The sequence below is a fragment of the Podarcis vaucheri genome, assembly GCF_965113315.1.
Source record: "Podarcis vaucheri genome assembly, chromosome: 5".
NCBI lineage: Eukaryota > Metazoa > Chordata > Lepidosauria > Squamata > Lacertidae > Podarcis > Podarcis vaucheri.
Window position 1 is genome coordinate 43916764 of NC_138763.1, and position 27381 is coordinate 43944144.

At 49.2% G+C, this 27381-nt stretch overlaps 1 protein-coding gene across 2 annotated transcripts; it reads left to right on the plus strand.

Moving 5' to 3' along the window:
- Positions 1 to 10: 10 nt before the first annotated feature.
- LOXL4 (lysyl oxidase like 4) lies at positions 11 to 27381 on the plus strand. 2 transcript variants are annotated; one of them, XM_082224978.1, is made up of 15 exons: positions 11 to 2054; positions 14060 to 14344; positions 15918 to 16078; positions 16422 to 16627; positions 19496 to 19534; positions 19902 to 20118; positions 20678 to 20861; positions 21360 to 21514; positions 21857 to 22024; positions 22263 to 22425; positions 23251 to 23494; positions 24030 to 24145; positions 24994 to 25130; positions 25249 to 25360; positions 26369 to 27381. In XM_082224978.1, exons 2-15 carry the CDS (start codon positions 14086 to 14088, stop codon positions 26437 to 26439), a joined length of 2232 nt encoding a protein of 743 aa, XP_082081104.1. In that variant the 5' UTR covers positions 11 to 2054; positions 14060 to 14085; the 3' UTR covers positions 26440 to 27381. The 2 variants fall into 2 exon arrangements, with proteins under 2 accessions (XP_082081104.1, XP_082081103.1); XM_082224977.1 differs by lacking the exon at positions 11 to 2054 and adding an exon at positions 11562 to 12811.

A 27381-nucleotide genomic window follows, 5' to 3' on the forward strand; every position in this document is an offset into this window, starting at 1 on the left:
GCTGGTGAAGTTGCCAGCCATTACAAGGTGCTGTTTTCCCAGGTATTCTTGCTGAGCACAATATCCATTCATTCCAGTGCAGCACAAAACTCAATTGAAATAAATGGGGGTTGTGTGCAGCAGTTGACGGACTTTCCCAAGGAGAAAAGTCTCGTGCTGACGGACGTCTTTGTGTTATGTAATGCTCTGCAACTGATGCCGTTTAAGTTAAGCGTCTTACACAATGAGGATGTCAGAAAGTTGCTTTGAGGAAACGGAAAGCACGTTCTATACAATAAATAAATGCCAAGAGCTATGAGCAGAGCTCTCTCCTCTCCCCTCCCTCCCCCCGCCGGAGGGGCATCCCTAAACATTGTCAACTCCAGAATATGCTGGCTCAGTCAAAATGCAACCCACGAAGCTTCTCTTGCTGCACCATTGCCCTGCTGATTCATAATCTGGCATCTTTCCCCTTACAACCTCTCTACTCCTTTCTTTTTAGTGTTTGCTTTTCCAGTGTATGACAGTGACTGGAGTTATAAGTGCAACAGCAATTAATTTTGCCTAATGGCAAATTATAAGCTGATAAATTCTCTGTGCCCTGGGCGTCGGCTATGTAATGCTGCCCCAACACTGCCATATTTTGAAGAGAGAAAAAAGAGGACACATTTGCATTTAACTATGGATCGCTATGACGACTCTACCCATGAAAAAGAGGACATATGGCTACTCTAGATGTCTGCCAGTGGATGCTTCCGCAGACAGGACTTTCCCCTCTCTGAAAGAGCCACAGCACTGCCTGATGAAAGCGACACAAAACCCACCTTAACTCCTTTGAACGTCCGCTCCGTGCCTGTTGGACCAGTCGCTTCCGCTAGGTGGAAGCATTGCTCCTTTAGCATAATTTAGCCATGTTTAACAAGCGCAAAGCCAAATACAGCAACGATAACTACCTAGCTAAGGCAGTTCCATACTTCTCATTGTTTTATGTCATGCCGGCCTTATGTACAGCTATTTTAGCATCGCCAGCAGTAGCTGGCAAGCACTGTGCCCGCTGCATCGAGGCTGACGGAAGGCCTTCCTGCTTGAGATATAGCGAAACATGGCAGGGATGATGAATGCGGTGTTGGAGCAGGGCCCTGGTAGGAGCTGAGAAGCAGGCAGGTCTCCCATGGCTTACAAGAGCCACAACTCCCCAAAGCAGGGGCTGCTGATCCTGGCTAGTGCCTCTTGACAGCTCAGGTTCCTTAAGTTGGTGGAGCAGGTCACCCGAGGTAATAAGAATACTAACCTCAGCGCTCCCAAGAAGTGGAAACCCTTCTTCACTCAAGGTGTCCCTGCTTTTCCGACACCAGAGGGCAGGTGCATGCGTCATGATTTCCTGCATGGAAACCAGTATGACTGACGGCCCTTTGTGGACGTTGTCTTCCCAGTCAGCTTACCCAGGAGGAGGAGAGGGCTGAAATGTCATATGCTGCACTTCAGGGTTTCAGACACACCCAAAGCACTGAGGCTCCTTCTCTTGCTCAGCTGTCCATGCCTCCCTGCCCCTCTGCCTCCTCCCTGGCCTCTGCTCACCCATCCTTTATTTGACTTTGGGTTAAGCATCCCTGCAGTCCCAGGGACTGCTCTTTTTGCTCTGCCATTGGCTCACTCCCCACACCCTGGCTGCCTCTGGGCCAATGGGATTGCTAGAAAGCACAGCTTCTGAAATGTTTTTAACTCACCCCCTAAAGGATGAAGTACCTTGCTCAGTTGTTCTATACATTTTATATTTGAATCGTTCGCTCTGTGCAATTGTTTAAACTTTTTCTATATGTAGTAGTTTTATCACATGTGGACACTATTGTAAGTCGGTCTCAGGTGCCTGATAGGGAGAGGTTCATAAATGAGAATAATAATATCGGATACATAAATGAAATAATGATGTTCTTGAGGAGCATAGGAAGCTGTTACTGTAGTTACACTGTTTTAAAAATACAGTTGAAACCATTTACAGTCAGAAGAATGAGAAGGGTCCTGAGACATCACCTATAAGGAGATCCCGACTAAACATCAGGAAGAACTTTCTGGCGGTAAGAGCTGTTTGACAGTGAAATGGTCTCCCTCAGGAGGTTGTGGACTCTCCTTCCTTGTAGGTTTCTTTTTTTAGCAGAGGTTGGATGGCCCTCTGTCATGCGTTGAGATCCCTGCATTGCAGGGGTTGGACTAGATGACCCCCGGGGTCCCTTCCAACTCTACAATTCTATATACTTATCTCAGCTGTAAAAAGCCAGGGTAAAGAAATGCTTCTTTAGCATATGTTGAAAGCTTCACTAGGTGTACCTCTATGAGGAGGGGAGAACACAGCTTGGGGGCTGCCACAGAGAAGAATCCCTCCCAGATAACCACCCCCCCAAAACACACACATTTTGGGGTGATGGAATTTCCAGTAGCACCCCCCAAAAAAAGAAGCATTGTATGAAGAAGTTCATAGACTCAGCTTGGCACTGACTGCAGGCTTGGCACTCTGGGCAAGGTATGGCTCACAGCACAGGTTTCCCTGAAATACCCGTCAACTTTAAATTTTAATCCAAACCAGGCTACAGGGTGCTTTCTGAAGAGGAGATGGCAGCCTCCAGCCTCCTATTGCACAGCATCTTGCCCTGAGTCTCCCTCCTCCCTGCCATCTTCTCCCTGCCTGCCTTTGTGGGAAGAGGAGAAGCAGGGAGTGTTTGTGTGGCCTAAGGGTGCCCTCCCCATCCCTGCCAGCTCTCGCAGGCCAGCCGTCAGCCTCTGCAGGGAGCTGAATGCTCTTCTATCCGTTGGCTCGGCCTCCGAAGCCTCTTCCTCCTGCTGACGCTTCTCCCAATTGAACTCTGCGCCCTGCCTCCCACCGGCCCCTAAATAAAACGTCCCTGGAACGAGGTGCTGCACCTGAGACAGCTATATAAATATTGACGGGATGAGAATAGCTCCAGGCGGAGCTGTTTTTAGTGCTGCCTGAGCTGCTCCCTGGCCTTAACCACAGAACATCCCGGGCCAAGGGCCTGACACGTGCTGAGGCAGCAGCTGACAGGGAGGACCAGCTCGCCTCCTCCGCTCCGCCCTGTGCCACGTTGGACTGGCAAACGGGCGTGCCCAGCCCAGGCAGTCAATGACACAACAGCTTTCCAGCCTTGAGCTGCAATGGCAGCAGCGCTGAGTGCTCTGTGGGCAGGTCAGAGGAGGAAGAGGAAACACAACCAGCAGGTGCAGGGGGAAAGGATGCTCTTATTGCCATGGGCAAAAGGCCTGCAAGGGATCTAGGGAAGGAAACTCTGCAGCTTAGTAGGAAATGGTGGGGTTTTTATTTATTATGTATACAGTCCTGGGTTTAATTTCCCGTGGAAGATCTCAAGTATTGGGGCTGGGAGGGTATTCCCCCCACCCCAAGAGACCCGCAAAGAGATGCAGGCAGTCAGCCCTGGGCTTGATGGGTCTTTGGGAAAGCAATAGGGAAACACAAGAGGGAATAATTCCTGCCCATCCAAGGTGGGCCATTTGACAAATATGGATGAGGGTAAAGCAGGTGGCATTCCTTTCTACTTTCGAGATTCCCCAATCATTCGTCCTGCTTTGTGTACCGTGTCTGAAGTGAGCTGCGCTAAATCAGTGGGGTGACAGGGTCCCATTAGAAGCCATGTGGGGCCCCGAGATATTTCCTTTGCACATGCATCTGCGCAGGCAGGTCTGGCTCTTGATGGATGAGTCTGAAGGAAGCGGCCCAGCTGGACTGGATCTATGCTTCTCTGCAATCCTTTGGAGAGCCTTCTTGAGCAAAGCAGAGCCATTTTCAAACTGGCCAGCCTGCTATATTTGCAGGCTAAGCTGTGAATCGGCTTGTTCTCCTTTTCTGATGCAGGTTGTATAGGTTACACATATATTTCCTGATGTATTAACCACTTTCCATTGAACAACAGGTTTCTTTCCTTGCTGTTTGATTCACTGCCAGTGTTTAGTTTGCTTTGAATCATAACCAGCATCCATTCTGTTCTTGGTTAAACCATGCAGGTTTGTGGTGTCACCAGATTCTCTGTTTCAGGTCCAAAGCAGATGTGATGTGAGTCGCCCGTTATCAACCACCCAACACCCTTTTCTTGGGTTAAAAGCACCTGTGAGAGAAGGAGTCATTTGAAAGCAGGCCATGTTGACACTTGAGGAGGGGGCTAACATTTCCCCCCACACCACAGCCCCAGTAAAAACCCACCCCCGCAATTACAGTTGGCTGTGAACAACAGGTGGGGAGCCAGAAAAACTGATACCCATATATTTCCTGTCTCTCCTTCTCCCACCCTCATGGTAACAGCAGGTTGGGGGGATTGAGATCAGAGGTGCTACATGGGGGAATCTGGTTAAGCCCCTTACCTTGCACCAAGGCTCTGCTTCACCCTTTCAGCTGATGGGAAGCCTGATCAAGAATCTCCCAAATCATGTTTACCGGTAAATTGGTCCTCGGTGCATGTAGGTTTGTGTAGTGTTTTTGTTGTAATACTACTGGATGGCACTTGGCTAAGTTTTAGTCAGAGTAGACCTTTTAAAATTAATGGACATAACTTAGTCAGGTTCATTAATATTCAGTTAATGATTGAATATGTCCATTAAAGATGACATACTGTAAAAAAATTTTTAAAAAAATTTAATATCAGTGGGTCTATTCTGAGCAAAACACAGCAGAATACCACCCATTGTGTACTGTTTTTATGTTGCATGCTTCCTAGTGCTCTTTTAAAAATATTAAGCTTGTGAGTTTATAAATGTTTTAAATAAATAAAACAACAGCAAATCTATTTTGCATTAAAAAAGTGCTACCTTTTGACCTCAGTGTGTACCTCTGATTTGCATTACTGTGGCAATGAGGCATGTGTGTAAAGCTGGAGCAAAAAAAGAGAAGTTAATGCCTATCTGCATTCATAAATTTATTATACCTTCTTGTAACTCAGAGCATGAGTATCAGCCCATATTATTCTGGCATGTTCTTTTGTCTCTGAAACTAATTTGATGCATAGCTAAGCTGGAATGTGTTTTTAATGCTTCCTTCATCTTATATACATGGTTTTATGTTCTCTTCTGTTGTTCCTAAATAACCATTTTTGTTTCGTTTGTGTGATTTGCCTTGGTTATACAAAAGCTCCGTCTTCCCACGCAGTCCTGGATTTAGACCTGAGGCTGGGATGACGTGGATTCAGATCCCCAGTTAGCCGCAAAACTTTTCTGAGTGACCTTGGGCCAGTCACTGTCTCTCAGCTTAACCTACCTCACAGGGTCAGTGTGAGGATGAAAGGAGGACTAAACTCCTTTAGAGCAAAGGCAAGATAGAAGTGCTACAGAAACAACAGCATTAGGAATACAATGGTGCCTCGCAAGACAAAATTAATTCATTCCGCAAGTTTTAATCTAGCGATTTTTTCGTCTTGCGAAGCATGGTGTCGGAAAAGTTTTGGAAAAGTTTCAAAAATACCAAAAACCTCAAAAAAGGCTACCACACCGCGTTCTATGAGTTGCTCCTCGAAGTCAAGTCGCAACTGTATTAACAGTGTTAAGAAAAAGGAAACAAACTTGCAAGACGTTTCATAGGGAAATTTGTCTTGCGAAGCAGCTCAAAAACCGCAAAACCCTTTCGTCTAGCGAGTTTTTCGTCTTGGGAGGCATTCGTCTTGTGGGGCACCACTGTAAGTTGAGCTTGGAACCTCCAATGTTACAAATAGATGCTGCTGTGATTGAATTAACCAGATTTACCTGTGTTGAGTTAAAATGGATGGTAAAGTGATGGCAGCTCAGTTGAGATGCCATTGAGGAATTGGTTCAGCTCACTCCTTTTTTTCTATGCTATGACAAGTCACTCAGGAGAGTGGATCTGATTGTAAGAAATGTGCAAAGCATCTGAGCTGGATCAAGACAAGCATCCCTGATATTTGCAGATACTTGGCCAATGACGCGTCCTGGCAAATCTTCCCAGAGCTGGCAAGACGGGCAGGAAAACAAATTATCGTCAGCCCACGTGGCAGGAAGAGTGTCCCTTTCTGGTTCAATGATTCTTAGGATGGGCAGAGCCTCCCTTTGATTCACCCCAGCCAGCCATCCAAAGGTCATCTGTCTTGCCTATTCTCCTCATGTTTTGCGCAGAGCAGCTGCCCTGCTGCTGACAGCTCTGGGTCAAGGGCAGTCATTTTTGGAAGGATCTGGTATTTTGGCAGTTGCTGGTGCCTTGACATCATATAGCCAGAAGCCACGTGCTGGGCAGAGATGCAGAAAGTGTGCCACTGCCAGCCTCTTGGTTGACCAAGCTGGGCACAAGTGGGTAGCCACAGGACTCTGCCAATAGACATGGGAGGATGTTCCCCTGTGCCCCCCTCATAAGAAATAGGGGCATGAATTTTTCCTCCGTGGTCTCGGTCTTTCCCTGCAAAGGATTGCCAGAAAAGGTGAGTTCACGGGGTATTTGGGGCCATGCTTTTTCTGGCTCCTCATGCCAGGAACCTACTCCTTAAACTCTAAACAAACAGCCTGTAGCCACTGGCACATTCCTGCCTGGGATGTGGACTACGGCATGGGCAACTTCCTGTTTATTTCCAGCCTTGTAATGGGGGCTAGTTGCTGCTAGGCAGAGGCCACAGACAGTGCTGGGCAGGGCCAGGATGAGTCCCAAGGAAGTGTTGCATGGGGAAGGCAGCAGCCCAAGGAGACACCTTGCAGGAGTACAGCTGTGGACCGTGGTTAAGGTGCCTTGGCAAAGCTGTCAGAAGAATCCCAGGAGCGAGAAGCGCAGAGCTAAATTAAAGCTGGCTGCAACTGATGAGTCGTGCATCTGTTGATGGTATCCATCTGTCTCAGGAGACAATGGAGGAGTGTGCCTTTGGGGGGGGGTGAGGTCAAGCTGTTGGAGAGTTGCAGCTTCTGCTGTAGAGACCAATACAGGAGAGACATGTTTTGTTGCAGCTGGGGCAAACGAAGGCATCCAGTTGTGCTGCTGCAGATGTACCATGGTGTTTCTTCTCTCTGTGCTCCACCCAGCAGTCATTTCTCCTCTGGCCACTGCTGTTGATACAAGACCTGACTGTCTGTTTCCAGGCACAGCAAGGGATTCCCACAGGGTGGGGTTGATGTTGCCAGCCTTCATGTCACGTTTGCAGAAATCTTTGCAACACAGAGTTGGTCTGCCAACTGGCCTGGGGCCAGAAGCCAGCTCCCTGTAGAGCACATCCTTGCTCTACATGGAGTTCAGACGTGATCACGAATCAGGGAAACGAGGTCTGCTTTCTGCTCCCATGTTTCTTTCTGTTTTGGAGTGGTGCCTGTGTTTGTGTGACCCTTAATAGAGCCTATTTTAATGCATTTGTGCACACATCATACACCCACAGTCATGACCTGCAAATATCCTCACATGTTCCACAAGTGCCCATAGGCTCACTTTTTTTCAAGCCCATAAAATTGACACACACATTGAAAACAAAGCATGTATCTTTTTTTCACGCAGCGAGCCATTAATCTTCACAGCTTGCAGCTAGAGGGCCAGCATTCCTAAACACGGTTAAAAGACATGACTTGGCAAAACGAGGAGGAAATGGGAATATCGGTGGCTATTATTAAGCAAGACAGATGGGAGGGAGTTGCCCCCGTTGATGGTGTCCCCAGTCAATCAGCTTCTTGAAGGTGGAAATGATTGACAGAGAGCAGAGCTCTCTATTAGTATCTTGAGCTGTTATCCTCTAAAAGCCTTTGCTGGAGAGAGCAAGGAATTCTCCGAAGGGACAAATGGTCACAACCTATAAAGATGAAAGTTTACCCTGAAGCCATTTTGCAAGCAGAAGAGGAGGTCTTCTCTCTCCACCCCCACCCCCAATCTAATAGCACTTTAATAGTTGCTACTAGGGAGCTTACTGGGAATCTGGGGAGCAGATTTATACTGAGACAGATCATTGGCCCATCTAATTCAGCATTGTTTACATCAGGGCTAGGGAACCTTTTCTCTATCGAGAGTTGAATTGCCACAGGCAATGCCAGAGTATGATCATCTGTCAGGGCCCACATGCCAGAGGTGGGTGGGGCTGGAGCCAGTGTTAGGTGGGGCTGGAGTCAAAAGGTGGTGGGTCGCCCACTCTTGCCCTCCCTTTCTTGCCCTCAGCATGGTATTAGGTCAAGGGCTGCACGTGGCCCTCAAGCTGACCCTTGGTCTACACAAGCTGCTATTTCTCTTTTTTTAAAAAAAATAATTTTTATTAACCGACCAATCAAATCAAATCACATCACATCACATAAATTCCGAATTATAAAGCCGAATTTTAAATTTTTGTTGAGGGGACCCATATTTCAAGTTCCGAAGGGGGATTCCGATCATCTTCTTGCTGCTGCGTTAATATCCAAATCAGTCCAAATAAAGTTCATAATTCTATCCAGTCTTATCTTGCTGTTTCCACATCTCATCTTGTTTGTATATATTTTTTCTTTTTTTCTTTATGATCTCTTCTGATAATCTCCTTAAGCAGATAAACCCCAATTGTAATCCTGTGTGAATTTTTCCGTTCGTCCAATCCTCATATCGAGATGGTTTCCATATATCATTGCTTTCATAAATAACATCGCTCTTTCCATCATTTATCTCGCAAACTGTCGTTCTTAAGTCCCTCTGAGGAGTCTCACACACAATACAAAAGCAGCTCTATTCCTCCTCCCAGACTCAAGTCCTCCGACAGAGCTTGCCAACATGGCGACGGTATTTTTAACTGCGTCATTCCAAAGCTCTTATACATTCTACGATCTTCTTAAAACATGCTTTGGTTAGAAGATTTATCTCCACACAGTCTTAAATCCACAGCTTAAGTCATTAAAACAACATTTCTGACTTGTGAGGGGGGGGGATTCTTGTTTAATCACATAGAGGAAAGAAAGGAAAGTTCCCCCCCTCCCCCATCCAGTCCCTTTGCCATACCGAGTCTTGGCGTATCTTCTCATGATTTATTCTTGTTCCTCCGACTCGTCTTGTTTATCAGAGATCTCTTCAGTTAGCAGTCTTTACTCCCCCTCCTTCCTTGAAATATGTGCATTCACTTCATCCTAATTGTTTCTTTTGAAGTTCTTGCAGCTAGTGGCGCGGATCAGAGACAGCGTCCAGGAGCGCCGAAATCCCACAGGAGGGCATTCTGCCTAGTGCCCCCATCCCCACAAATTCGGGGGTGGTATAGGGCACAGCAGGCAAGGGCAGCCCCCCCAACCTTGGGGGGGTAGGGAGGCTATTTACTCCCATCACAGCCTCCTAATTACCTCGTGTGGGTCGGAGAGATGTTATTGTCAGCCATCTTCCAATGCGCCCCTAGTGGCCCCTCGCTATCATCGGTTCTCAACCTGTGGGTCCCCAGATGTTGTTGAACTACAACTCCCATCATCCCTGAGCTCTGGCCTTGCTAGCTAGGGGTGATGGGAGTTGTAGTCCAACAACATCTGGGGACCCACAGGTTGAGAATGGTTCTCCAGGGTTTTGGTCAGGAATCTCTCCCAGTCCTTCCTGGAGATGTCAGGAATTGAATACGTATAGGACCTTTCTACAACCAAAGCCTGCACTTTGCCACTGACCTATGACCCCTCCTCTGGCACTTCATTGGTGCATTCCTCTGTCAAATGGTTCATAAGAGCAGAGGGGGCTCTGCCCCCCCAACCTCAGCCTACCTTCTTCCAACCAAGCAGGGGCATCTCTGCCTGTCACTGGCTCTGGCTCCGCCTACTGTTGGTCTCATGACACCTGCCCCACCAATCCCAATGGGCACTGCACCAGCCACTGCAGCCTATTTGCACATAGTGGAAGAGGGCAGAACTAACCTTGTTGCTAAGGAATTACATGCTGTAGATGGGCTATCCTTAAAAAAAAATGCACCAAAGAAGTAGAATCCTGAATCTCCAGTGGAACAATAACAGCAAGAAAAACTGGAAGAAAGTAGTTTACATTGGCACAGCATTCACAATGTCTTGGGGACCATTTTTTCTCTCTTCCCTACCCCAACAACAAGCTGTTTCAAAGATGGGAAATGAACCTAGCTTGGGGAGAAGGCCTGGGGGAAAGGTTACAAAAGAAATACTGCTGGGTGAATCTATTGATTCTCCTTGCAAATGCCTCCACATTATAATTAGACAACAAACACATTTGCTGAAGTAATGCACAGTTCCTCCCTGTGGTGGATAATGTGAAAAATAAGTATGTTTAAGATTAGTCACAAAGCAAACATTCCTCACAAGCAATGGAATTATCCCTTGAATGAGCATCATTGCAGGCTTTTTTGTTTGCATAAATGCCATTGGATCTCTCAGTTCTACAAGTGGGCTCATCTTCCGTCAGGTCTTCCCAGATAAATGAAACAGAATCACCACCTCAGCTCCTCTTTTTCCTCTATTCAGCCTGAATGCATCTGTGATTTTCTTGAATATCCTAAAAGGAGAGGCGTCTAGTCTGTGTACTGGTGAATTCCTTTGTATCACCAGTTCTGTTGTTATAGAGGAAGTTCATGGGAGAATTACATTTTGCAATCAAAGGGCATATCTAGGCTGTTGCTATTTTCGGGTGGGATTCCATCGCACACCTGCAAATTCAGGTCGTACAATTAAAGTTGACTGGGAGGTCTTGTGCGACAAACCCACTTCCTCAAATGGTCAGACTTTTTGTGATAAAGGGAAGTACTGGGAAATACTTTGGAAAGTGTGTGATAACACTTGCTTTGATGCAACATCATCTAACCGCCCTGAAAACAAATAAGAGCAAAAGCTCATTAAATAGTCGATACTGTCTAATACCCCCACAAACAAATCAGGATGGTAGTTTTCGTTTTTTTAAAAAAGGTTGTGTGAAAGTGCCCTTAGAAGATTCTTGGTTCTGCGATCTTTTGAAGGGAAGGGTTGTGTGAATAACCAGCAGCAAGCTGCTTTGGAGATTTGCAATTTTGTTGAGCAGACAATTGTTGTAGGTACAACGTTAGGTGAGAATAATTATGCAGATGAGGACACTGTGTTGAGATGTAATTTGGTGCCGACCCTACCATTAGGCAGAGTCAGGTAGATGCTCAGGAGTGTGGAACAGACAGAGGTGTGCAGAAGACCACATGACCAGCCCTGCACCCCACTCTCAAGCTAGCCTGGTACCCTCAGATTCAGTTGAGGGCACTGCCATGTTGCCAGTGTGGAAGAGTCAACTGCCAATGTAGCTGGTTTCCATGCACTGACTAGGAGAAGGCGCCATCTTGTCTTTCCTCAGGCAGAAAAATGTCTTGGGCAGGCTTTGATGTAAGCTGACTCCACATCCAAGGCCTGAGCATTTGAACCCTGCATTTCATTCTTTTCACAGCCTTGGCTCTCTTGTGATTAGACAGACTCACGTGAAAGGGAGCAGAGAGGCAAAGATCCTCTTCCTTTGTTGAAATGAGAGAGAGAGAGGGAGGGAGGGAGTGTTATCAGAACAGCTACTGTACCTCTGAAACCTAATGTGAGATCCATCATCCGTAGCCTTTGAAACGCAGAACATCTTCGGGAAAACAACTGCCTACCAGGAATCTTGCTTGGTTTTGTCTGAAATCTAAAGATTTCAAAACTTGAGATGGCAGAGCCTTCAAGCTTCTGCTTAGTGAAGTTAAGGAAGATGGTGAGACTTGGCTGTGGCCCCGTGGGCATTCTGGGACAGAGCTAAGGTTTCCCATCCCAGGGATGTTGATGGGATCAATGCAGGAAAAGTTTACTCAGATTCCAATCCTGCTCCAGAAGCGATGCCAACTATTAGGGTGAATCTGGAGCAAGTCTGTATTGCTGCTGCTTTAGATTCCTCTACACTTCTTCAAAAGAGAGAAACCTTCCACACACACCCAACAGGCCAGAGAGCATCCTGGGTTTCCCCTTAAATATGTGGTATAACTTCTCTCTCCAGCCCTGATCATCCAACAGGGTCACAGGATGCCCATGCACTTTGGGCCAACTCAAACCTGGACTTGTAGGGTTGGGAGAGGCACAAACACAAGCGTTCAACTGGCAGCATCCTGGCAGGGACTTCCCCACCCTCCCTGCAAATCACATTGCCCTTTTCTCTGCCCAGATGCCCTTTCAGGAGGATATCCAACAGCTGAAGGCTATGCCAGATGCATCAGTACTTCAGCTGTCGGCTTCCTCTCTCGGCAGCTTTTAAGACTGGGCTGGGGAACCTGTGACCCACCATACATTCATAGAATCATAGAATTGGATGGGATCCCATGGGTCATCTAGTCCAACCCCTGGGCAAGCAGTAATCTTCTTATTGGACTCTGGCTCCCAAAAGCCGGAGTCAGCAAGAGCGATGGTCAGGAATGATGGAAAAAGCCCTCCAACACTATCTGGAGGACCATCAGTTCCCCAGCCCTGATTTAAACGCAAAGGGACCTGCCCAAAGTGTTTTTCCCCCCTAAGGGGGAGAAAGCAGCAGCAGGCTGCGGGCACCCTATTCGTGGGCTCTTTCTGAAGGCCCCCCCTCCCTCTTGAGCATCCAGGCAGTCGAGGCTCCGTCCTGCCCTGCCCCTTCTCGGATCTGTCCGAAAGCCAGAGGGGGCGGCCGCCACGATAAAAAGGCTGGACGGGACGGGCTGCGGACGGAGCGGACGAGAGGCGGCAGCGCGGAGACAGGCTCGGCTCACCTCTCGCTCTCTGCCCCGCGTGGACGTCCTGGTCGGGATCGACGCCGCCTGAGCGCCCGCAGCCCCTGCGCTTCTCCTCTCCGACTCCGTCGCTCGTGGCCGCCAGCATCGCTCACTTGCTGCCTGAAGCCCCGTCTCTCCTTCTCCATTCCTGCTCCTGGACTGAGCCGCGCGTGCACGTGAGTATTCAGACGAAAAGTCTCGCCGGGGAGAGAGGTTTTGCGGGACTGGCTCTGGATTTCTGGGGAGAGTTATTATTTTGGGGGTGGGGGGAGAGGGGATGTCCCCTGCAACTCCTTTCCAAAGAAATTGGGCGCGTTACTTATTTTGCAAGACAGAACCCCCCCCCCCAAAAAAAAACAGGTGGTAGAAAGAAATGGAACATGGATCCCAACAGCAAGTGCATTCTGCTGATTTGGGGGGGGGGGTGTATTGGGAAAATAGCGATAAAAGAGGGGAGGGTCCAGCAATGTTTCCTTTTCTCTCCCATGAGGGGCTCTCCCACTAGATGACCCTGGAGTCCCTTCGGATTCTGTGAGCTCTGCATTCTCAGGTGAAAACACTGACAACCGGTACCTCCGTCCCCCTCCCCCCAAAACCACCCAAGGCAGCATCTAAATAAAGGAAAAGCAGACAAACAAACGTCTCAGCTCTCTGAATTGGAGGTATTCAGCAGAAGATTATAAGTCACCATCCCGCGCGTGTGGGTGGCTGGAATGTTCTTGCCTCAACCTGTTCACATCTGTCTCTCTGTCCCTCCACATCTGTCTGTCGGCCATCCATTCATCCTGGAGGAACGGGCTGCGCGTCTTTTTGTTTTGCTTTAACCCTATACAGTATCAGTGTTAGGTGCTTCGCGTGGGATAACTATCATCATTTCCTGGTCCTGTTTTTTTTGGCCTGGCTGTTTTCACACACACTTTCCCAAACGAGTGTTAGTTTTAAAATACTGTGTTACAAGCCACCTTGAAAGTCTCCGATGGAAAAGCAGGATATAAATGTTTTTTAAAATCAGTCTCAGTAATTAACAATAGAAACTGTTTAACTGCATAGTTTTATTCTGTCTTCATTTGTCCCTAGCGTGACAGTGCTCAGAAGATGCCTGTCTTAATAGGATGGGAAAAACTAACGTGATGACTCTGGACTACAACTCCCATCATCCCTAGCCATTGGCTATGCTGACCAGGGCTGATGGGAGATGGAGTCCAACAGCAACTGGAGGACCCTGTTGTAGCACAATATCCAGTCTTTTGGGAAGGACCAACCCTGTTAGTCTTGCCCAGCCACTTTCCTTCTCTTCCTGTAACTTTGTGTGTCTGTAATGATACCTAATCAAACATGAATTCATTGTAGCAGGGAGTCCTGCTGACCTCGTTCCTTATCCAGAAAACTATCTTTCCATTAATCAGGTTTCTCATATCTCCCAGGTCTCCCAGTCATCCTTGGACCCACGATGCTCTCTCATCTCACCTTCCTCCTGCTGGCATGCCTGGCTGTGCCCAGCTGGGCCCAGCGTCCACAGATTCAGCTGCGGCTGGTGGGGCCCAGGAGCCAAGTAGGCGAAGGGCGGCTGGAAGTGTTGTACAATGGGCAGTGGGGCACCGTGTGTGACGACGACTTCAACATCCATGTGGCGGGCGTGGCTTGCAGGGAGCTGGGCTACGAAGGTGCCGTGAACTGGGCGCACAGTGCCAAGTACGGCCCAGGAGATGGTAAGGAGGAGCTGGAATGGGGGGACATGGGGTGGTGGTGCTGATGGGCTCAGATTTCGATGGGTTTCATAATAGAATCATGGAATTGTAGAGCTGGAAGGGACCACGAGGGTCATCTAGTCCAACCCCCTGCAGTGCAGGAATCTTTTTGCCCAATGTTGGGCTTGAACCTACGACCCTGAGATTAAGAGTCTTGTGCTCTACTGACTGAGCTATCCTGCAGACTTCAGCCTTCCAACCTATTCCCTGTGTCCAAGCTGAGGACCTGCAAAGAGGACCTCTGAGCAGGTACAGAGAGCATTGTCTTCACTGTCAAGTAACCACAGTCCACATTAAGATCATGGGCCCTTGTTTTCAGGATCTGAAATGCTGCTTCCAGGCACATTTCCTTTTTAGAAACGAGTGCTTTGGTCAGGCTCTAGCCTTCTTATCAGCTCCAGTGTCATCAAGGGCTCACAGTGGGTGGAAGATTTGGCACACCTCAGTAAAACTGCTCTCGGCAAGGGGCACCATAAAGAGCAGGGCAAGTGTGCCACCTGGAGATTTTTAGAAGGAACTCCCTGCTAATGGTTAACTTCAACCCTGCTCAGTGTTCCAAAGTGCTGGCTGCCTTGCCAAGGGCACAGAGATGCCAACCTGGAGTGGCACCAAAGGTGGAGAAATTACTTTTGAAAATGTGCTTGTCTGTTGGCACGCACAGCTGAAACGTACGTCTCCATCTTGAACCTATGCATCCAGGTCTAGGGGGCTGTGAAATGCCAGACCCCTCTATGATGCGGCATATTTCATTCAAGCTAATTTATATCCCTGGTGCTTTTTTCTTTTCTTTTCGGTCAGGTAATTCTACTGAAAATATCTCAGGTCTGAAAATATCTCATGTCGCCGCAGATAGGCTGGCATCCGATTAGCACAGTCAATCTGCCCAGACAAATCTGCATGATAAATTAAGTCCTTGTTCTAAAGTCAAATGCTTTGGTGTTGTGCTAATGGGAAGAGTTACCTCAGCAGGGATTGGCAGACTTCAGGTTTAGGGGATATACTCTGGATTCCCCCCCAAAAAACTTGAACCCCAATGTTCACCATCCAGAACCAGGTACAAAATAGTGCCTCCAAAGAGGCAGATATTTATTTATAATGACTGAGCACATAAGCAGCACAGAAACCTGGTTTTGGTACCCAAACTGAACTCAGGGGTCTTTTCCCTCCAAAATCATCTCCATCTTTCCACCCACCTTCAGCAGCCTCATTTAGAAAATACAGTACAATCCTATACATGTTAACTCAGAAATAGTTCAATGGGACTTCCTCCCAGGGAAGTGGGTACAGGAATACGGTGTTATCATTCCTGTTTCCAAGCAACTAAAATTGGGAGCTAAGAAACCCTTGATCATCTACTGAAGATCACCCAGGGGTCTCCTACCAGTTGTCTGCTTTCTGCCTACCCCTGCCTTACAGTATAAATAGGAGAGTATGGGTTTTCCTAGGAAAGTGGCACCTACCTGGAGGAAATTGGGCTGTGACAGCCATGCTTGGAAAAAGAATAGCTAGGAATCCTTGTTCTGTCTATCCATAGGCCCCATCTGGCTGGACAACATGCGCTGCTCTGGCACAGAAAGTTCCTTGGCTGAATGTGAATCCAATGGCTGGGGTGTGACAGACTGCAACCACAACGAGGACACTGGCGTGATCTGCACAGGTCTACGCCGATCCAACCCAGCTACGGCACGCATCCAGGTGAGGAGTTCTGCAAGAGGGACTTAGAGCAGGTGTGGACAGCCTTTGACCCTCCAGATGTCGCTGAACGATAACTCCTATCAGTCATGGCCAGTTGGCCAATGGGTAGGGATGACGGGACTTGGAGTTCAGCAACATCTGGAGAGCTAAAGGTTCCCCACACCTGGCTTAGACCCACATCTCATGCCTATTTGCTCAGATGTGAGTTGAACTGAGTTTCATGGTACGTATTCCTCAGTAACTGGCCATAAATTTAATGGGAGACAAACCCAACCTTGGAACATGTCTCCCCTCATCTGTGGACGGGTGAAGTAACACATACCATTTCCTTTCTTTCATGCAGGACTCCAGAGTGGAAGAGGTGCGTATCAAGCCAATCCTGGCCAGGGCCAAGTTGGCTTCTCCCATCACAGAAGGCGCCCTGGAAGTGAAAATCCACGGGCGTTGGCGCCAGGTGTGTGATGCCGGCTGGATGCGCAACAACACTCGAGTGGTGTGTGGGATGCTGGGCTTCCCCAAGGAAGGACGAGTTGCCACAGGCTTCTACAGGTCAGAGCCGGTGGGGGGAGGGGGGCTGCACAGGTGGAAGGGCAAGTTGCCTTGTCAGGGTGCAGTGGTGCAGATGTGGCCGAGAAAGCGATAGAGGGCACCCATGATGGGAGACAGCTTGATGTGCATGCACAAAGGGTGCATATGCATCAGCATAGGATGTTTGGTGGGGAAGCATTTGGTGCATAGGAACACCGGAAGCTGTTTAAGTCAGATGATTAGGTCTACCTTGCTTGCTATTGTTACAGAAGCCTGGCACCTGTCCCACACAGGATCTCAGGCGCCCACACAGATTCTGTGTCCCTGAGAAGAGAAGACACAGCGGAGGTTGTTATGCTCTAAGAAATAGTATTTATTCACCTGCTTACACCTTCCATCTGCCTGGAGGGGGTTCAGATCCTACAGCATGGTCCACAGCAGTGCAGGCAGTCTTTCCTTCACCCTCACCAAGATTTTTCCCTTTCCTCCTCTTTCTTCTTCCCAGAAACCCCTTGTCCTCCCCCGAGCAGTTACCCTGGCAACCTTCCAAATCTCCAGTCTCTGGTCACACCTGGGACAAGGAGTTTTTTTTTTTTTTGTGGGGAGCCAGAACAAGCGATTACCAGGGACAAGGAGTTTTTGATGACCTTCAATGGCTCTCTAATTTTTATTATTTATCTTTTTTTAGAACACAAAATATAACAACTTTTCAAAACACAAATCAAATACTTTTGCTCCACCGAGCACACGACTTCCCTCATTCCCTTCAACTGGTTTCCCAATTTCTAATAAATTGCATGCACATTTCCACTGCCAGTTTCTGTCCTTCAGTATATATCAAGTTATTTTCTGGTCCATGATCAGATACTATTTTTACGTTACATTACAAGATTTATTTCAGTCCTGCTAGTGTATTCACATTTTTGCAATAATCTTTCAAGTAGTCAATAAATTTACTCCAATCTCTTTGGAATTTCTGGCCGCCTTGGTTCCAGATCCTAAAAGTCAGCTTGGCTAACTCCGCATAGTCCATCATCTTCGTCTGCCACCCCTGAATCATTGGTAATTCTTGTGACTTCCACCTTTGGGCCAACAAAATTCTTGCTGCTGTTGTGGCATACTTGAATAGTCTTTGATCTACTTTTGCAATTTTGCAAAAATTGCAAAATGGTTCTCTGTTTTAATGCTAACAGCTCTGCCCTTCCCTCAGCCAGCCAGGAACCCCCTTGCAGCATATATTCTCCCTTCATATCACAAAGAACTCCAAATCCTATCATTTCTTAACTTCTAGGGTCTACTCCACATCTCTAACACTATTGTCTATGCTATCTGACAGTTTCAGGGAGGGAAACTTTCCCAGCCCTACCTTAGAGATGCTGGGGATTGAACAGGAGAGCTTCTGCTGCAAAGCAGATGCTCTACCACTGAGCTACGGCTGTTCTCACATAGAATCATAGAATTGTAGAATTGGAAGGGACCACGAGGGTCATCTAGTCCAGCCGCCTGCAATGCAGGAATCTTTTGCCCAACCTGGGGCTTGAACCCACAACCCTGAGATTGAGAGTCTCCTGTTCTAGCAACTGAGCTACCCCAGAGTCTTATGCAGTATGTGATTTGGTGCTGTTTTTTAACACCACTTTCACAATAGTCCTGCATACACAGGTGACTGGTGCACATGAGTGGCTTCCTGGGGCACAATGGCCTCTCTATGTCTTGCCTCAATGTCCATTTTTGTCTCCCACGACTGTCCTGTCCCATTCCTGTGGCTTTGTGGGATCTGACTATGCCCCCCCCCTCACGTGCTGGTAGTCCCACGTGCCCCTGTTTTCTTCTGCTCATCTTCCATGCTCCACCCACCATTCTCTCTATAAATATAGCCCTGCAATGAGCAGGTGTGGGTGCCAGGACCATCCCTCCGGCGGGATAAGCCAAACCGCAGTGGGGTAATTACAGAGAAGGCTGGGGCTGGCCCAGGCAGCTTCTCACAGAGGAGAAGGACCTGCTGTTTCTGGCTCTGAGCCTGGGAGGCTTCCTCCCCAGACCAACATATTTATTGCAGCCAAAGCAGGCTGTGGAGAGACTTGGGCCCATCTTCCCAGACCATGAGGGTGAGGATTCAGCTAAAGATGCCAAGGCCCTTGGTACAGCTGCACAATCTTGATTTAGATTACCCATCCTTTTCTGCGGATGCTGGCACTCTTGTAGCATTTGCCACAGCTCTGGAATTTGTTTACAGGAGAAACCGTGCGGCTTTCCAGGAGTCCGGTGGGGGTGAGGGCATGACAACAGTAGCATCATCCAGTTGCTGTTTGAAATGTGGGCAGCTCCCCCAGAGGGAAAAAGTGGGAGAAAGGAAGGGCAGTTGGATGAATAAAACCCCTCTGGCAGGGGTTTTTACTTTGTATTGTGTCTTTTAAATTTACTGCTGTTTTCTGTGTTGTTGGGGTTTTTTACTATTTTTTATTACATGTCGTACATTGCTTTGAGATGTGTGAGAAAGGTGATAAATAAATAAATTGTTATGACTATTAGTAATAGTAGTAGTAGTAGTCGAATAAGTGTTTAGAATTTAAGATGATGAACAAAAAGTCAGTGCTTTTTTTCTTAAAAAATGTTTAGGGGTACTCTCATTTTGACTAAAAAAAAATCACCATTTTACAGCTCAAATCAGGAAAAATAAATACAGTAAATGGACAAAAGTACAAAGATACACAAGATGTTTAGGGGTATGCGTACCACTGTGTCCCCCCCAGGAAAAAAACCACTGCAAAACGTCTCAATAGAAAGCACATTTGGGTCTCTATAGAAGTGGCAACTCCAGTCACACACCATGCCTGTTCTCAATACCACTCTCCTGATGTACTGATATTCATTCTTCTCACCCTTCAGGAAACTCTGGAATCAGAAGCTGAAGGATCCACGGTCCAGGTGAGGGTTTTTACTAGTCTTGTCCTTCTGTTCAGCAGTGCACAATCAAAATGTGATAAGAGGAAACTTGGAAATGCTCGGAAGGAGAAGCATCATCTCTAGAGGCCAGAATATGAGATCTCTGCACAAGGCTGACCCCTCTCACCTCCCCTGTCCAAAAGTCAGGGTGGGCAATGTCTGCCTCAGGCTCAGAGCCAGAAGTGAGATGTGGGTCTCAGGGATTCGTTTGCCCCACCCACTTTTCCTGCTTGCTCCCAAGAGTTCGTAGCAGCAAATATTTGAAGCACCAGCAAAGATTGTGAGAGGAAAGATCATTTGGGATGGGGTTCACCCACCTCCCTATCACCTCTGCCTTTTAATTTTACAGTTTAAAGAGCCTGACCGCAAACAACACGTTCTGGATCCACCGGATCAAGTGCCTGGGCACGGAGGCCCATCTGGGTGAATGCAAGCTGCATGTGCCTCCCCCAGCTAGGAACCAGTCTTCCTGTCCCCGGGGCATGCATGCCCTGGTCAGCTGTATAGCAGGACCACAGTTCCAGCCTAGCAGAGCCAAGCTGCCTGGCCAAGCCAAGCCCAAAGAGGTAAGCAGAAGGGGGCACATTTCCCACTGGGCAGAGTCAGTGTCAGACACACCTTGCAAAGAAGGATTCCTTTATTTATTTCATAAAATTTAAACACTGCTTGATTGTGAAGGGGTGGGGACACCTCAAAGCGGTTTACAAAAGATAAGACTATAAAATCAAGAACTAGACCAAAGTCTTCCTATCAAGCATGGGAGAACTGATGGAGCAGTGGAACCAGAATCCACCAGCAACTGCACTGTCATGGCAAAAAAAACCATTATTTCCCTCTTGGTCTTCCCTGTCTTTGCTACTTTAGAAGTCACCCAGTCCTAGCAGCCAATTCCTGGGAGGGCAACATCCCTTCAGCCCCCCAATAATATATTTGAGGGGGCTGCTGCCCCAAAGTTGATGAGCATTGCCATTCAAATGGTGTGCGTGTGCTACTTCCTGTGATCAGTTATGTGGGGTGGGGCTTACCTGCCCCATGCCAATATTTTATTCAAGTTGGCAGTTTTGTCAAGACAGGCAGGGGCCTTCGTGCCTGCTTTGACTCATATCCGCCTTTCCACTCCTGCAGGAGCAGCAGGTTCGTCTCCGTGCGGGCGCACAAGTAGGCGAAGGACGTGTGGAAGTGCTGGTGGGTGGCCAGTGGGGCACTGTGTGTGATGAAGACTGGGACCTGCCTGCCGCCAGTGTGGTGTGCCGACAACTGGGATATGGCACGGCACGAGAAGCTCTTTCCAGGGCTCATCTGGGCCAAGGTGAGTGGAGGATGAGGCTGTGCAAGCATTACAGGGGAGCTTCCCTTGTCCTATGGGGGAAGGAGAGACAAGGAAAGGACCAGCCAAATGTCCCTCCCTCTAGAACACACCACAGAGCCACACAGTTTGGACGGGGAAAGGGAGACCCTTGGAGGGTGGCAGAAGGAATATTTGGTGATGGAGAGTGTGGGCTGGGGAGAGAGATCCAAGGGACTGTTGAGGCAGGGGAGGAAGAAGAAGAAGCAGCAGGGAGAGGAAGAGCCAAGAAAAACATCCTGCTGGGATAGCTCAGTTGGTAGAGCGTGAGTGAGACTCTTAATCTCAGGGTCGTGGGTTTGAGCCCCACATCGTGCAAAAGCGTCCTGCATTGTAGGGGGTTGAACTGGGTGGCCCTTGTGATCCCTCCTGACTCTACAATTCCACGAAAACCGAGGTTGGGGAAGCAGTGAGGCCAGTCTGGTGACTGTCCATCCCTACTAAAAGCGGCTCCTGTTACAGGCCTGGGTCCCATCCACTGGACAAGAGTGCGGTGCAGGGGCTACGAGCGCTCGCTGGCAGAGTGCCGCTCCCAAGGGGCGATGCAGACGGGGTGCCGTCACGAAACAGATGCGGCTGTTCGCTGTAATGTGCCCCAGACAGAAGCTCGGAGCCAGGTAAGACCCGATTCCTTGGGGGCACACAGGGAGTGAGACAAATAACACGAGGAGGGGAATCAGGTATTATGCTTTTGGACTCTGGTAGCTGAAATGACACTTGCTGGGCCCAAAGTTCAGGGCTGGGGGGCTGGAAAGCGGCTGAGGCCCATCTCAAGCCCATGTGAAGACAAACAGCTTCCACTTGGTTCACCCAAGAGGTGAGGTGCTCTCAAGCCTGCATCCCTTAGTCACTGGGCCCTTTCCTTCTCTGAATTCTTAGCAGCGGCCATAGGTACACCTGAGACCCAGACCTCACCACACTGGAATGATCTAGCCCATTAAGCCATTTCCCCCTTTCAGGTACGCCTGGCCGGTGGGCGCACTCCAGAGGAGGGCGTGGTTGAGATCCTGGTTTCCAAGGGAGGTGCCTTGCACTGGGGTGCCGTCTGTGGGGAACACTGGGGACTTCAGGAAGCCATGGTCGTGTGCCGGCAACTGGGGCTGGGCTTTGCCAGCCATGCTCTCCAGGTGAGTTCTTGCACCCAGAGCCAGGTTCTGATCCTGCCTTGAGCAGTCAGCTGCATGTGGCTCGCTTCCCCAGTCGCACGGATGGAGGCTGAGGTTTCCTGTCCAAACATCCAGAGCTGGGGAGGAGTTGAACAGGGCGCCTTGGAGCTTGTGTGATGAAGAAGGGCTGCTTCACACGCAACGCTCCCAGGGTCGTGTGGGGTTTTGCTCAACGGAATTGCCTTTGCTCTCTTTCCAGGAGACGTGGTACTGGCAGGGAAACTCTGACGCTGCCAAGGTGGTGCTGAGCGGCGTGCGCTGCAAAGGCACCGAACTCTCCATCCTGGAGTGCCAGCACCATGGGCCTGTGCACTGCCCGTCCGGAGGGGGGCGCTTTTCTGCCGGAGTCACCTGCACCAGCAGTGAGTAGAAAGGGGAACGGACCGGCATCGGTGGCAGCGCATAACATGATATGGCAGCTACATCTGCAGGGATGTAGCAACCATGTAGAGAGCCAGTGTGGCATAATGGTTAGAGTCTTGGACCAGGACCTGGGAGAGCAGGGTTTGAATCCCTACTCGGCCATGAAACTCTTTGGGTGACCTTGGGCCAGTCGCCTTCTATCTCTTAGCCTAGCCCACCTCACAGGGTGGTTGTGATGATTAAATGGAAAAGAGGAGAACCATGTACACTGCCTTGAGATCCTTGGAAGATAAAACTGGCATATAAACATAATAAATAAAAAACATGAGAAGCACAGTTCTGTCCTGGGGGAAGGCAGGTAGATTCATCTCTGGCCAGGCCCAGACAGAGGGGGGCGGGCGGCATATGGGCCACTTGGCCTGGGCCTCCGATTCCAAAGGGGGCCTCAGTCAGCATATTCACAATCGCAGGGGATGCACTGGGGCCTTGAAATAAAATTATTTGTCAGCATAACTTTTGTGAAAATTATTTATATACTTACTTATTTATAAGACCTCAGTTATCCCCAGGGTAAAAAAAAGGGGGAGCACATTATCTACCTGGCCCGGGCTTCTGCCTGGCTCTGCAAGACCCTGTCTCTGGCCACATGCCAAAGCTGAGCCAAGGACTGCAGCGCTGAGTTCAAAGGATACAGCTATTCGGGAGGCGTTTGGGAGGGAGCAGTAAGGCAGATCAGGGTTGTCTGTCCTCAGAGTTTAACCTCCCACTACACACACAGTCGGGACAGCACGACACCTCGTGGAACTTTGGACTTCTCTTTGCAGCTGCCCCAGATCTGGTGATGAATGCCCAAATGGTGCAGGAGACTGCCTATCTAGAGGACCGCCCACTGAGCATGCTGTCCTGTGCCCACGAGGAAGGCTGCCTTTCTGCCTCTGCCGATCGCATGGAGTGGCCCTACGGCCATCGGCGCCTGCTGCGCTTCTCCTCGCAGATCCACAACCTCGGCCGGGCTGACTTCCTTCCCAAAACTGGGCGCCACGCCTGGATCTGGCACCAGTGCCACAGGTAGGGGGTTCCCTCTTGACGCAGTGCTGCCATTCCTGCCATATTCACTGCTAGCAGAGGGATACAGGTGCCCTATGGAGCACGTGCAGGATTTCGAGCAGAAAGTTGGATGCCAGAAACCAATTGTCAGGTTCTCCCTGCTATACATATGCGGTCCAGACTTCCTTTCCTCTCGCCAAACCCAGTGGCTTCCTCTCCCTGTGAGATGAGGCTCACGTGTCCCAAAGAGCAGCATTTCCCCCCCGGCGAGATGTTTTGTGGTGCAAGCGGAGTTTGTTGTATCTGGGAAAATAACAACGTTGACACCAGGCTTGTCATTATGGGTGAGCGGGGCTGCAGAGCTATAATAGTAGCTCAGCCGACAGCCCCGCCTAATCCTCCTGCACTGCCGGGCTTCATGGATCAGCAGATTTCTGCTCCTTCCCACCCCCAAAAAAGGGCTCCAGTGGCCGCTGCCCAGCCCAGCCCACTTTCTCCCCAACCCTTGCCTTCCCCTGATTGCACAGCAGTCTCCTGATGGCCCTTCCTCCCACAGGCACTACCACAGCATAGAGGTTTTCACCCACTATGACTTGCTGACTCTCAATGGCTCCAGGGTGGCTCAAGGACACAAGGCCAGCTTCTGCTTGGAGGACACCAACTGCCCAGATGGTAAGTGCCAAGAGGGCGCAGGGGCAAAGCCAGAATCTGGGGTTGCCTCTACAGCTGGGGTCCCCAAACTTTTTTTCTGAGCCACTCCCCCCCCGTTCCATAAAGTCCTCTCCAGTGCCCTCTAGGTAATAGTAAAGGGACCCCTGACCATTAGGTCCAGTCGCGGACGACTCTGGGGTTGCGGCGCTCATATCGCTTTATTGGCTGAGGGAGCTGGCGTACAGCTTCCGGGTCATGTGGCCAGCATAACTAAGCCACTTCTGGCGAACCAGAGCAGCGCATGGAAACGCCATTTACCTTCCCGCCTGAGTGGTACCTATTTATCTATTTGCACTTTGACGTGCTTTCGAACTGCTAGGTTGGCAGGAGCTGGGACCGAGCAACGGGAGCTCACCCCGTCGCGGGGATTCAAACCGCCGACCTTCTGATCGGCAAGCCCTAGGCTCTGTGGTTTAACCCACAGCGCCACCCGCGTCCCTCTAGTGCCCTCTACCTTACCCTTAAAAAACATTATCCAGAACAGAGATTTGCATGACCCACTAAGGAAGACAATAGCACAGCAAAATTCAAAGGCTTAAGTCGGCAGGATAGCTCAGTCGGTGGAACATGAGACTCTTAATCTCAGGGTTGTGGGTTCGAGCCCCATGTTGGGCAAAAGATTCCTGCATTGCAGGGGGGTGGACTAGATGACTCTCATTGTCCCTTCCAATTCTATGATTCTCAGTTACGCAGACAAGCAGCCTCTGAAAGCAGAGGACCTCGGTAGTGATGCAGGGCAGGCCTTATTCTATATCAGTGCATAAGGGAGAATGGCATTGAGAACCCAGCCTATGGTCATTCCCATACAGGACTGCAGCGGCGCTTTGCCTGTGCCAACTTTGGAGAGCAGGGTGTCAGCGTAGGCTGCTGGGACACGTACAGACATGACATTGACTGCCAGTGGGTGGACATCACCGATGTGCCAAGTGGGAGTTATATTTTCCAGGTAAGTGGTGGCAAGTGACAGGGATGGGCAGGTGGACCAATCTGGACACAGAACATCCCCCTCCCATGATAGCTCTCTGAGCCACGCTTACAGCAGTCTCTGCCCTCTGCCCTACCAGGTGGTTGTGAATCCGAAACACGAGGTAGCTGAGTCGGATTTCTCCAACAATGTCCTTCGCTGCCAGTGCCAGTATGATGGACACCGTATCTGGGTACACGGGTGCCACACGGGTAAGAAGAGAACAGTGAGGGAGCCTTGGCTATGGCCAAAGCTGGGGGGGGGGAGATGCGCACTGCAACAGCACTGCAGAACATGCATAGTGTTATGATGTTATGTTGTATGACAGCAAAAGGTGTGGGCAGAATTTGGGTCCTCAATGGGAATGTAAATGCCCCAAAATACATTCAAATGAAGGAAAGCTACTGCATATCAACCCAAGCAAGTTGTGTTTCCTTTTTCTGGTTATTTGGCTATAACTTTTGATAGAATACAGATAATTTTACAAACTTTGTTGCATTACATTCTTCATTTAATTATCTTTCCATTGATAAATATTTTATGGTATTACTAAAAAAATAAAAGTGGTGTTATGAGCCACCAAAGCTCGGAAATACACTTTTTCTAAAAGGTTTCCACAAATTTGGCCACTAGTGTATTATCATTATCATTATCATTATTATCATTATTATCATCATTATTATTATTATTATTAGCCACCCATCTGATTGGGTTGCCCCAGCCACTCTGGGTGGCTTCCAGCAAAATATAAAAACACCATAAAACATCAAACATTAAAAACTTCCTTATGCAGGGCTGCCTTCAGATGTCCTCTAAAAATCAGATAGTTGTTTATTTCATTGAGATCTGATGGGAAGGCATTTCACAGGGTGGGCACCACTACTGAGAAGGCCCTCTGCCTGGTTCCCTGTAGCTTCAATTCTTGCAGTGAGGGAACCGCCAGAAGGCCCTCGGATGAGAATCTCAGTGTCTGGGCTGAATGACAGGGGTGGAGGTGCTCCTTCAGGGATACAGAGCCGAGACCATTTAGGGCTTTAAAGGTCAGCACCAACACTTCGAATTGTGCTTGGAAATGTCCTGGGAGCCTTTAGGACTGGTGTTATATGGTTCCAGCAGTTGCTCCCTGTCTCCAATCTGGCTGCCTTATTCTGGATTAGTTGTAGTTTCTGAGTCACCGTCAAAAGTAACCCAAAGCCACTGTTTCTTCCTCTCACTTGTAGGTGATGAATATGGAGCCAACATAGAATGGGATGAAGAGGCACAGCAGAGACTAGCCAGCAACTTGGTCTGAGGCAAATGCGGTGCAAGGAATTCAGGTTCTCAACTATTCCTGGGCCCAGAACCTGCTCAAAACTCAGAGTAAACAGCAGATACCAGCTGGCACAAAAATGATAGCTGAAAGGATTGTCTCCATGCCTCCCTGCCTCACCACCAGCCTTGGGGTGACATGCAGCAGCAGCAGCAGCAGCAGCAGCAGCAGCAGCAGCAGCAGCAACTATCCTTGCAGTGCCTGTTGCCCCTTGTCTGCTTATCACAGCCCAGCCTGCACGGTCTGCTTCCTCTTTTTACTGAGGTTGGCAGCTACGGACAAAAATGGGGCTGAAATGAGCTGGGAGGCTATAGTCTTCTCTCTCCACCCCCACCCCTACCCCACCCAGGCCAAGAAAGTAGCACTGCTCAGAAGAGGCCCTTTCCTCTTGCCTCTCTGGCAGATGGGCACGGGAGCAGCCCAGTCCAGAGCGACTACCTCAACCAGCTCCACCCGCTGAAGAATGCTGCCTCAGGAGCCCACGTATTTGGGGGCGGCCCTGTTTGCTGGCTAGTCCCACAGGCATCCCCACCTCTACCACTGGCATGGAGGAGCCACCTTCCTGCCCATGGGCACAGAACCCTGTGACGTATCTCTGAGTCCGAGGGAATGGATGCAGAGGAAACCAGGCATCTGGGCCCTTGCCTGCTACACACTCCAGCCAGGATGTTCCTGAGGCTTAAACTTTAAGGGACTGGGGAAGAGGGTCTGGTGCTATCTGTGGAGTTATTTAATGTGCAATGGACTGTGACGGCCGACAGCATGGAGGGCAAAGGCCCTGTGTAGGGGGGTCACTTGGTCACCTCAGGGAAGAGTCCTCGACCCCACTCCACCAGCCCAAGCGCCAAAGGGCTCTCCGTTTCCACATTTCATAGAGCTTGTTCCTGCCAATAAAGATTGTTGTGTTTTGTTTTTTTAAAAAAA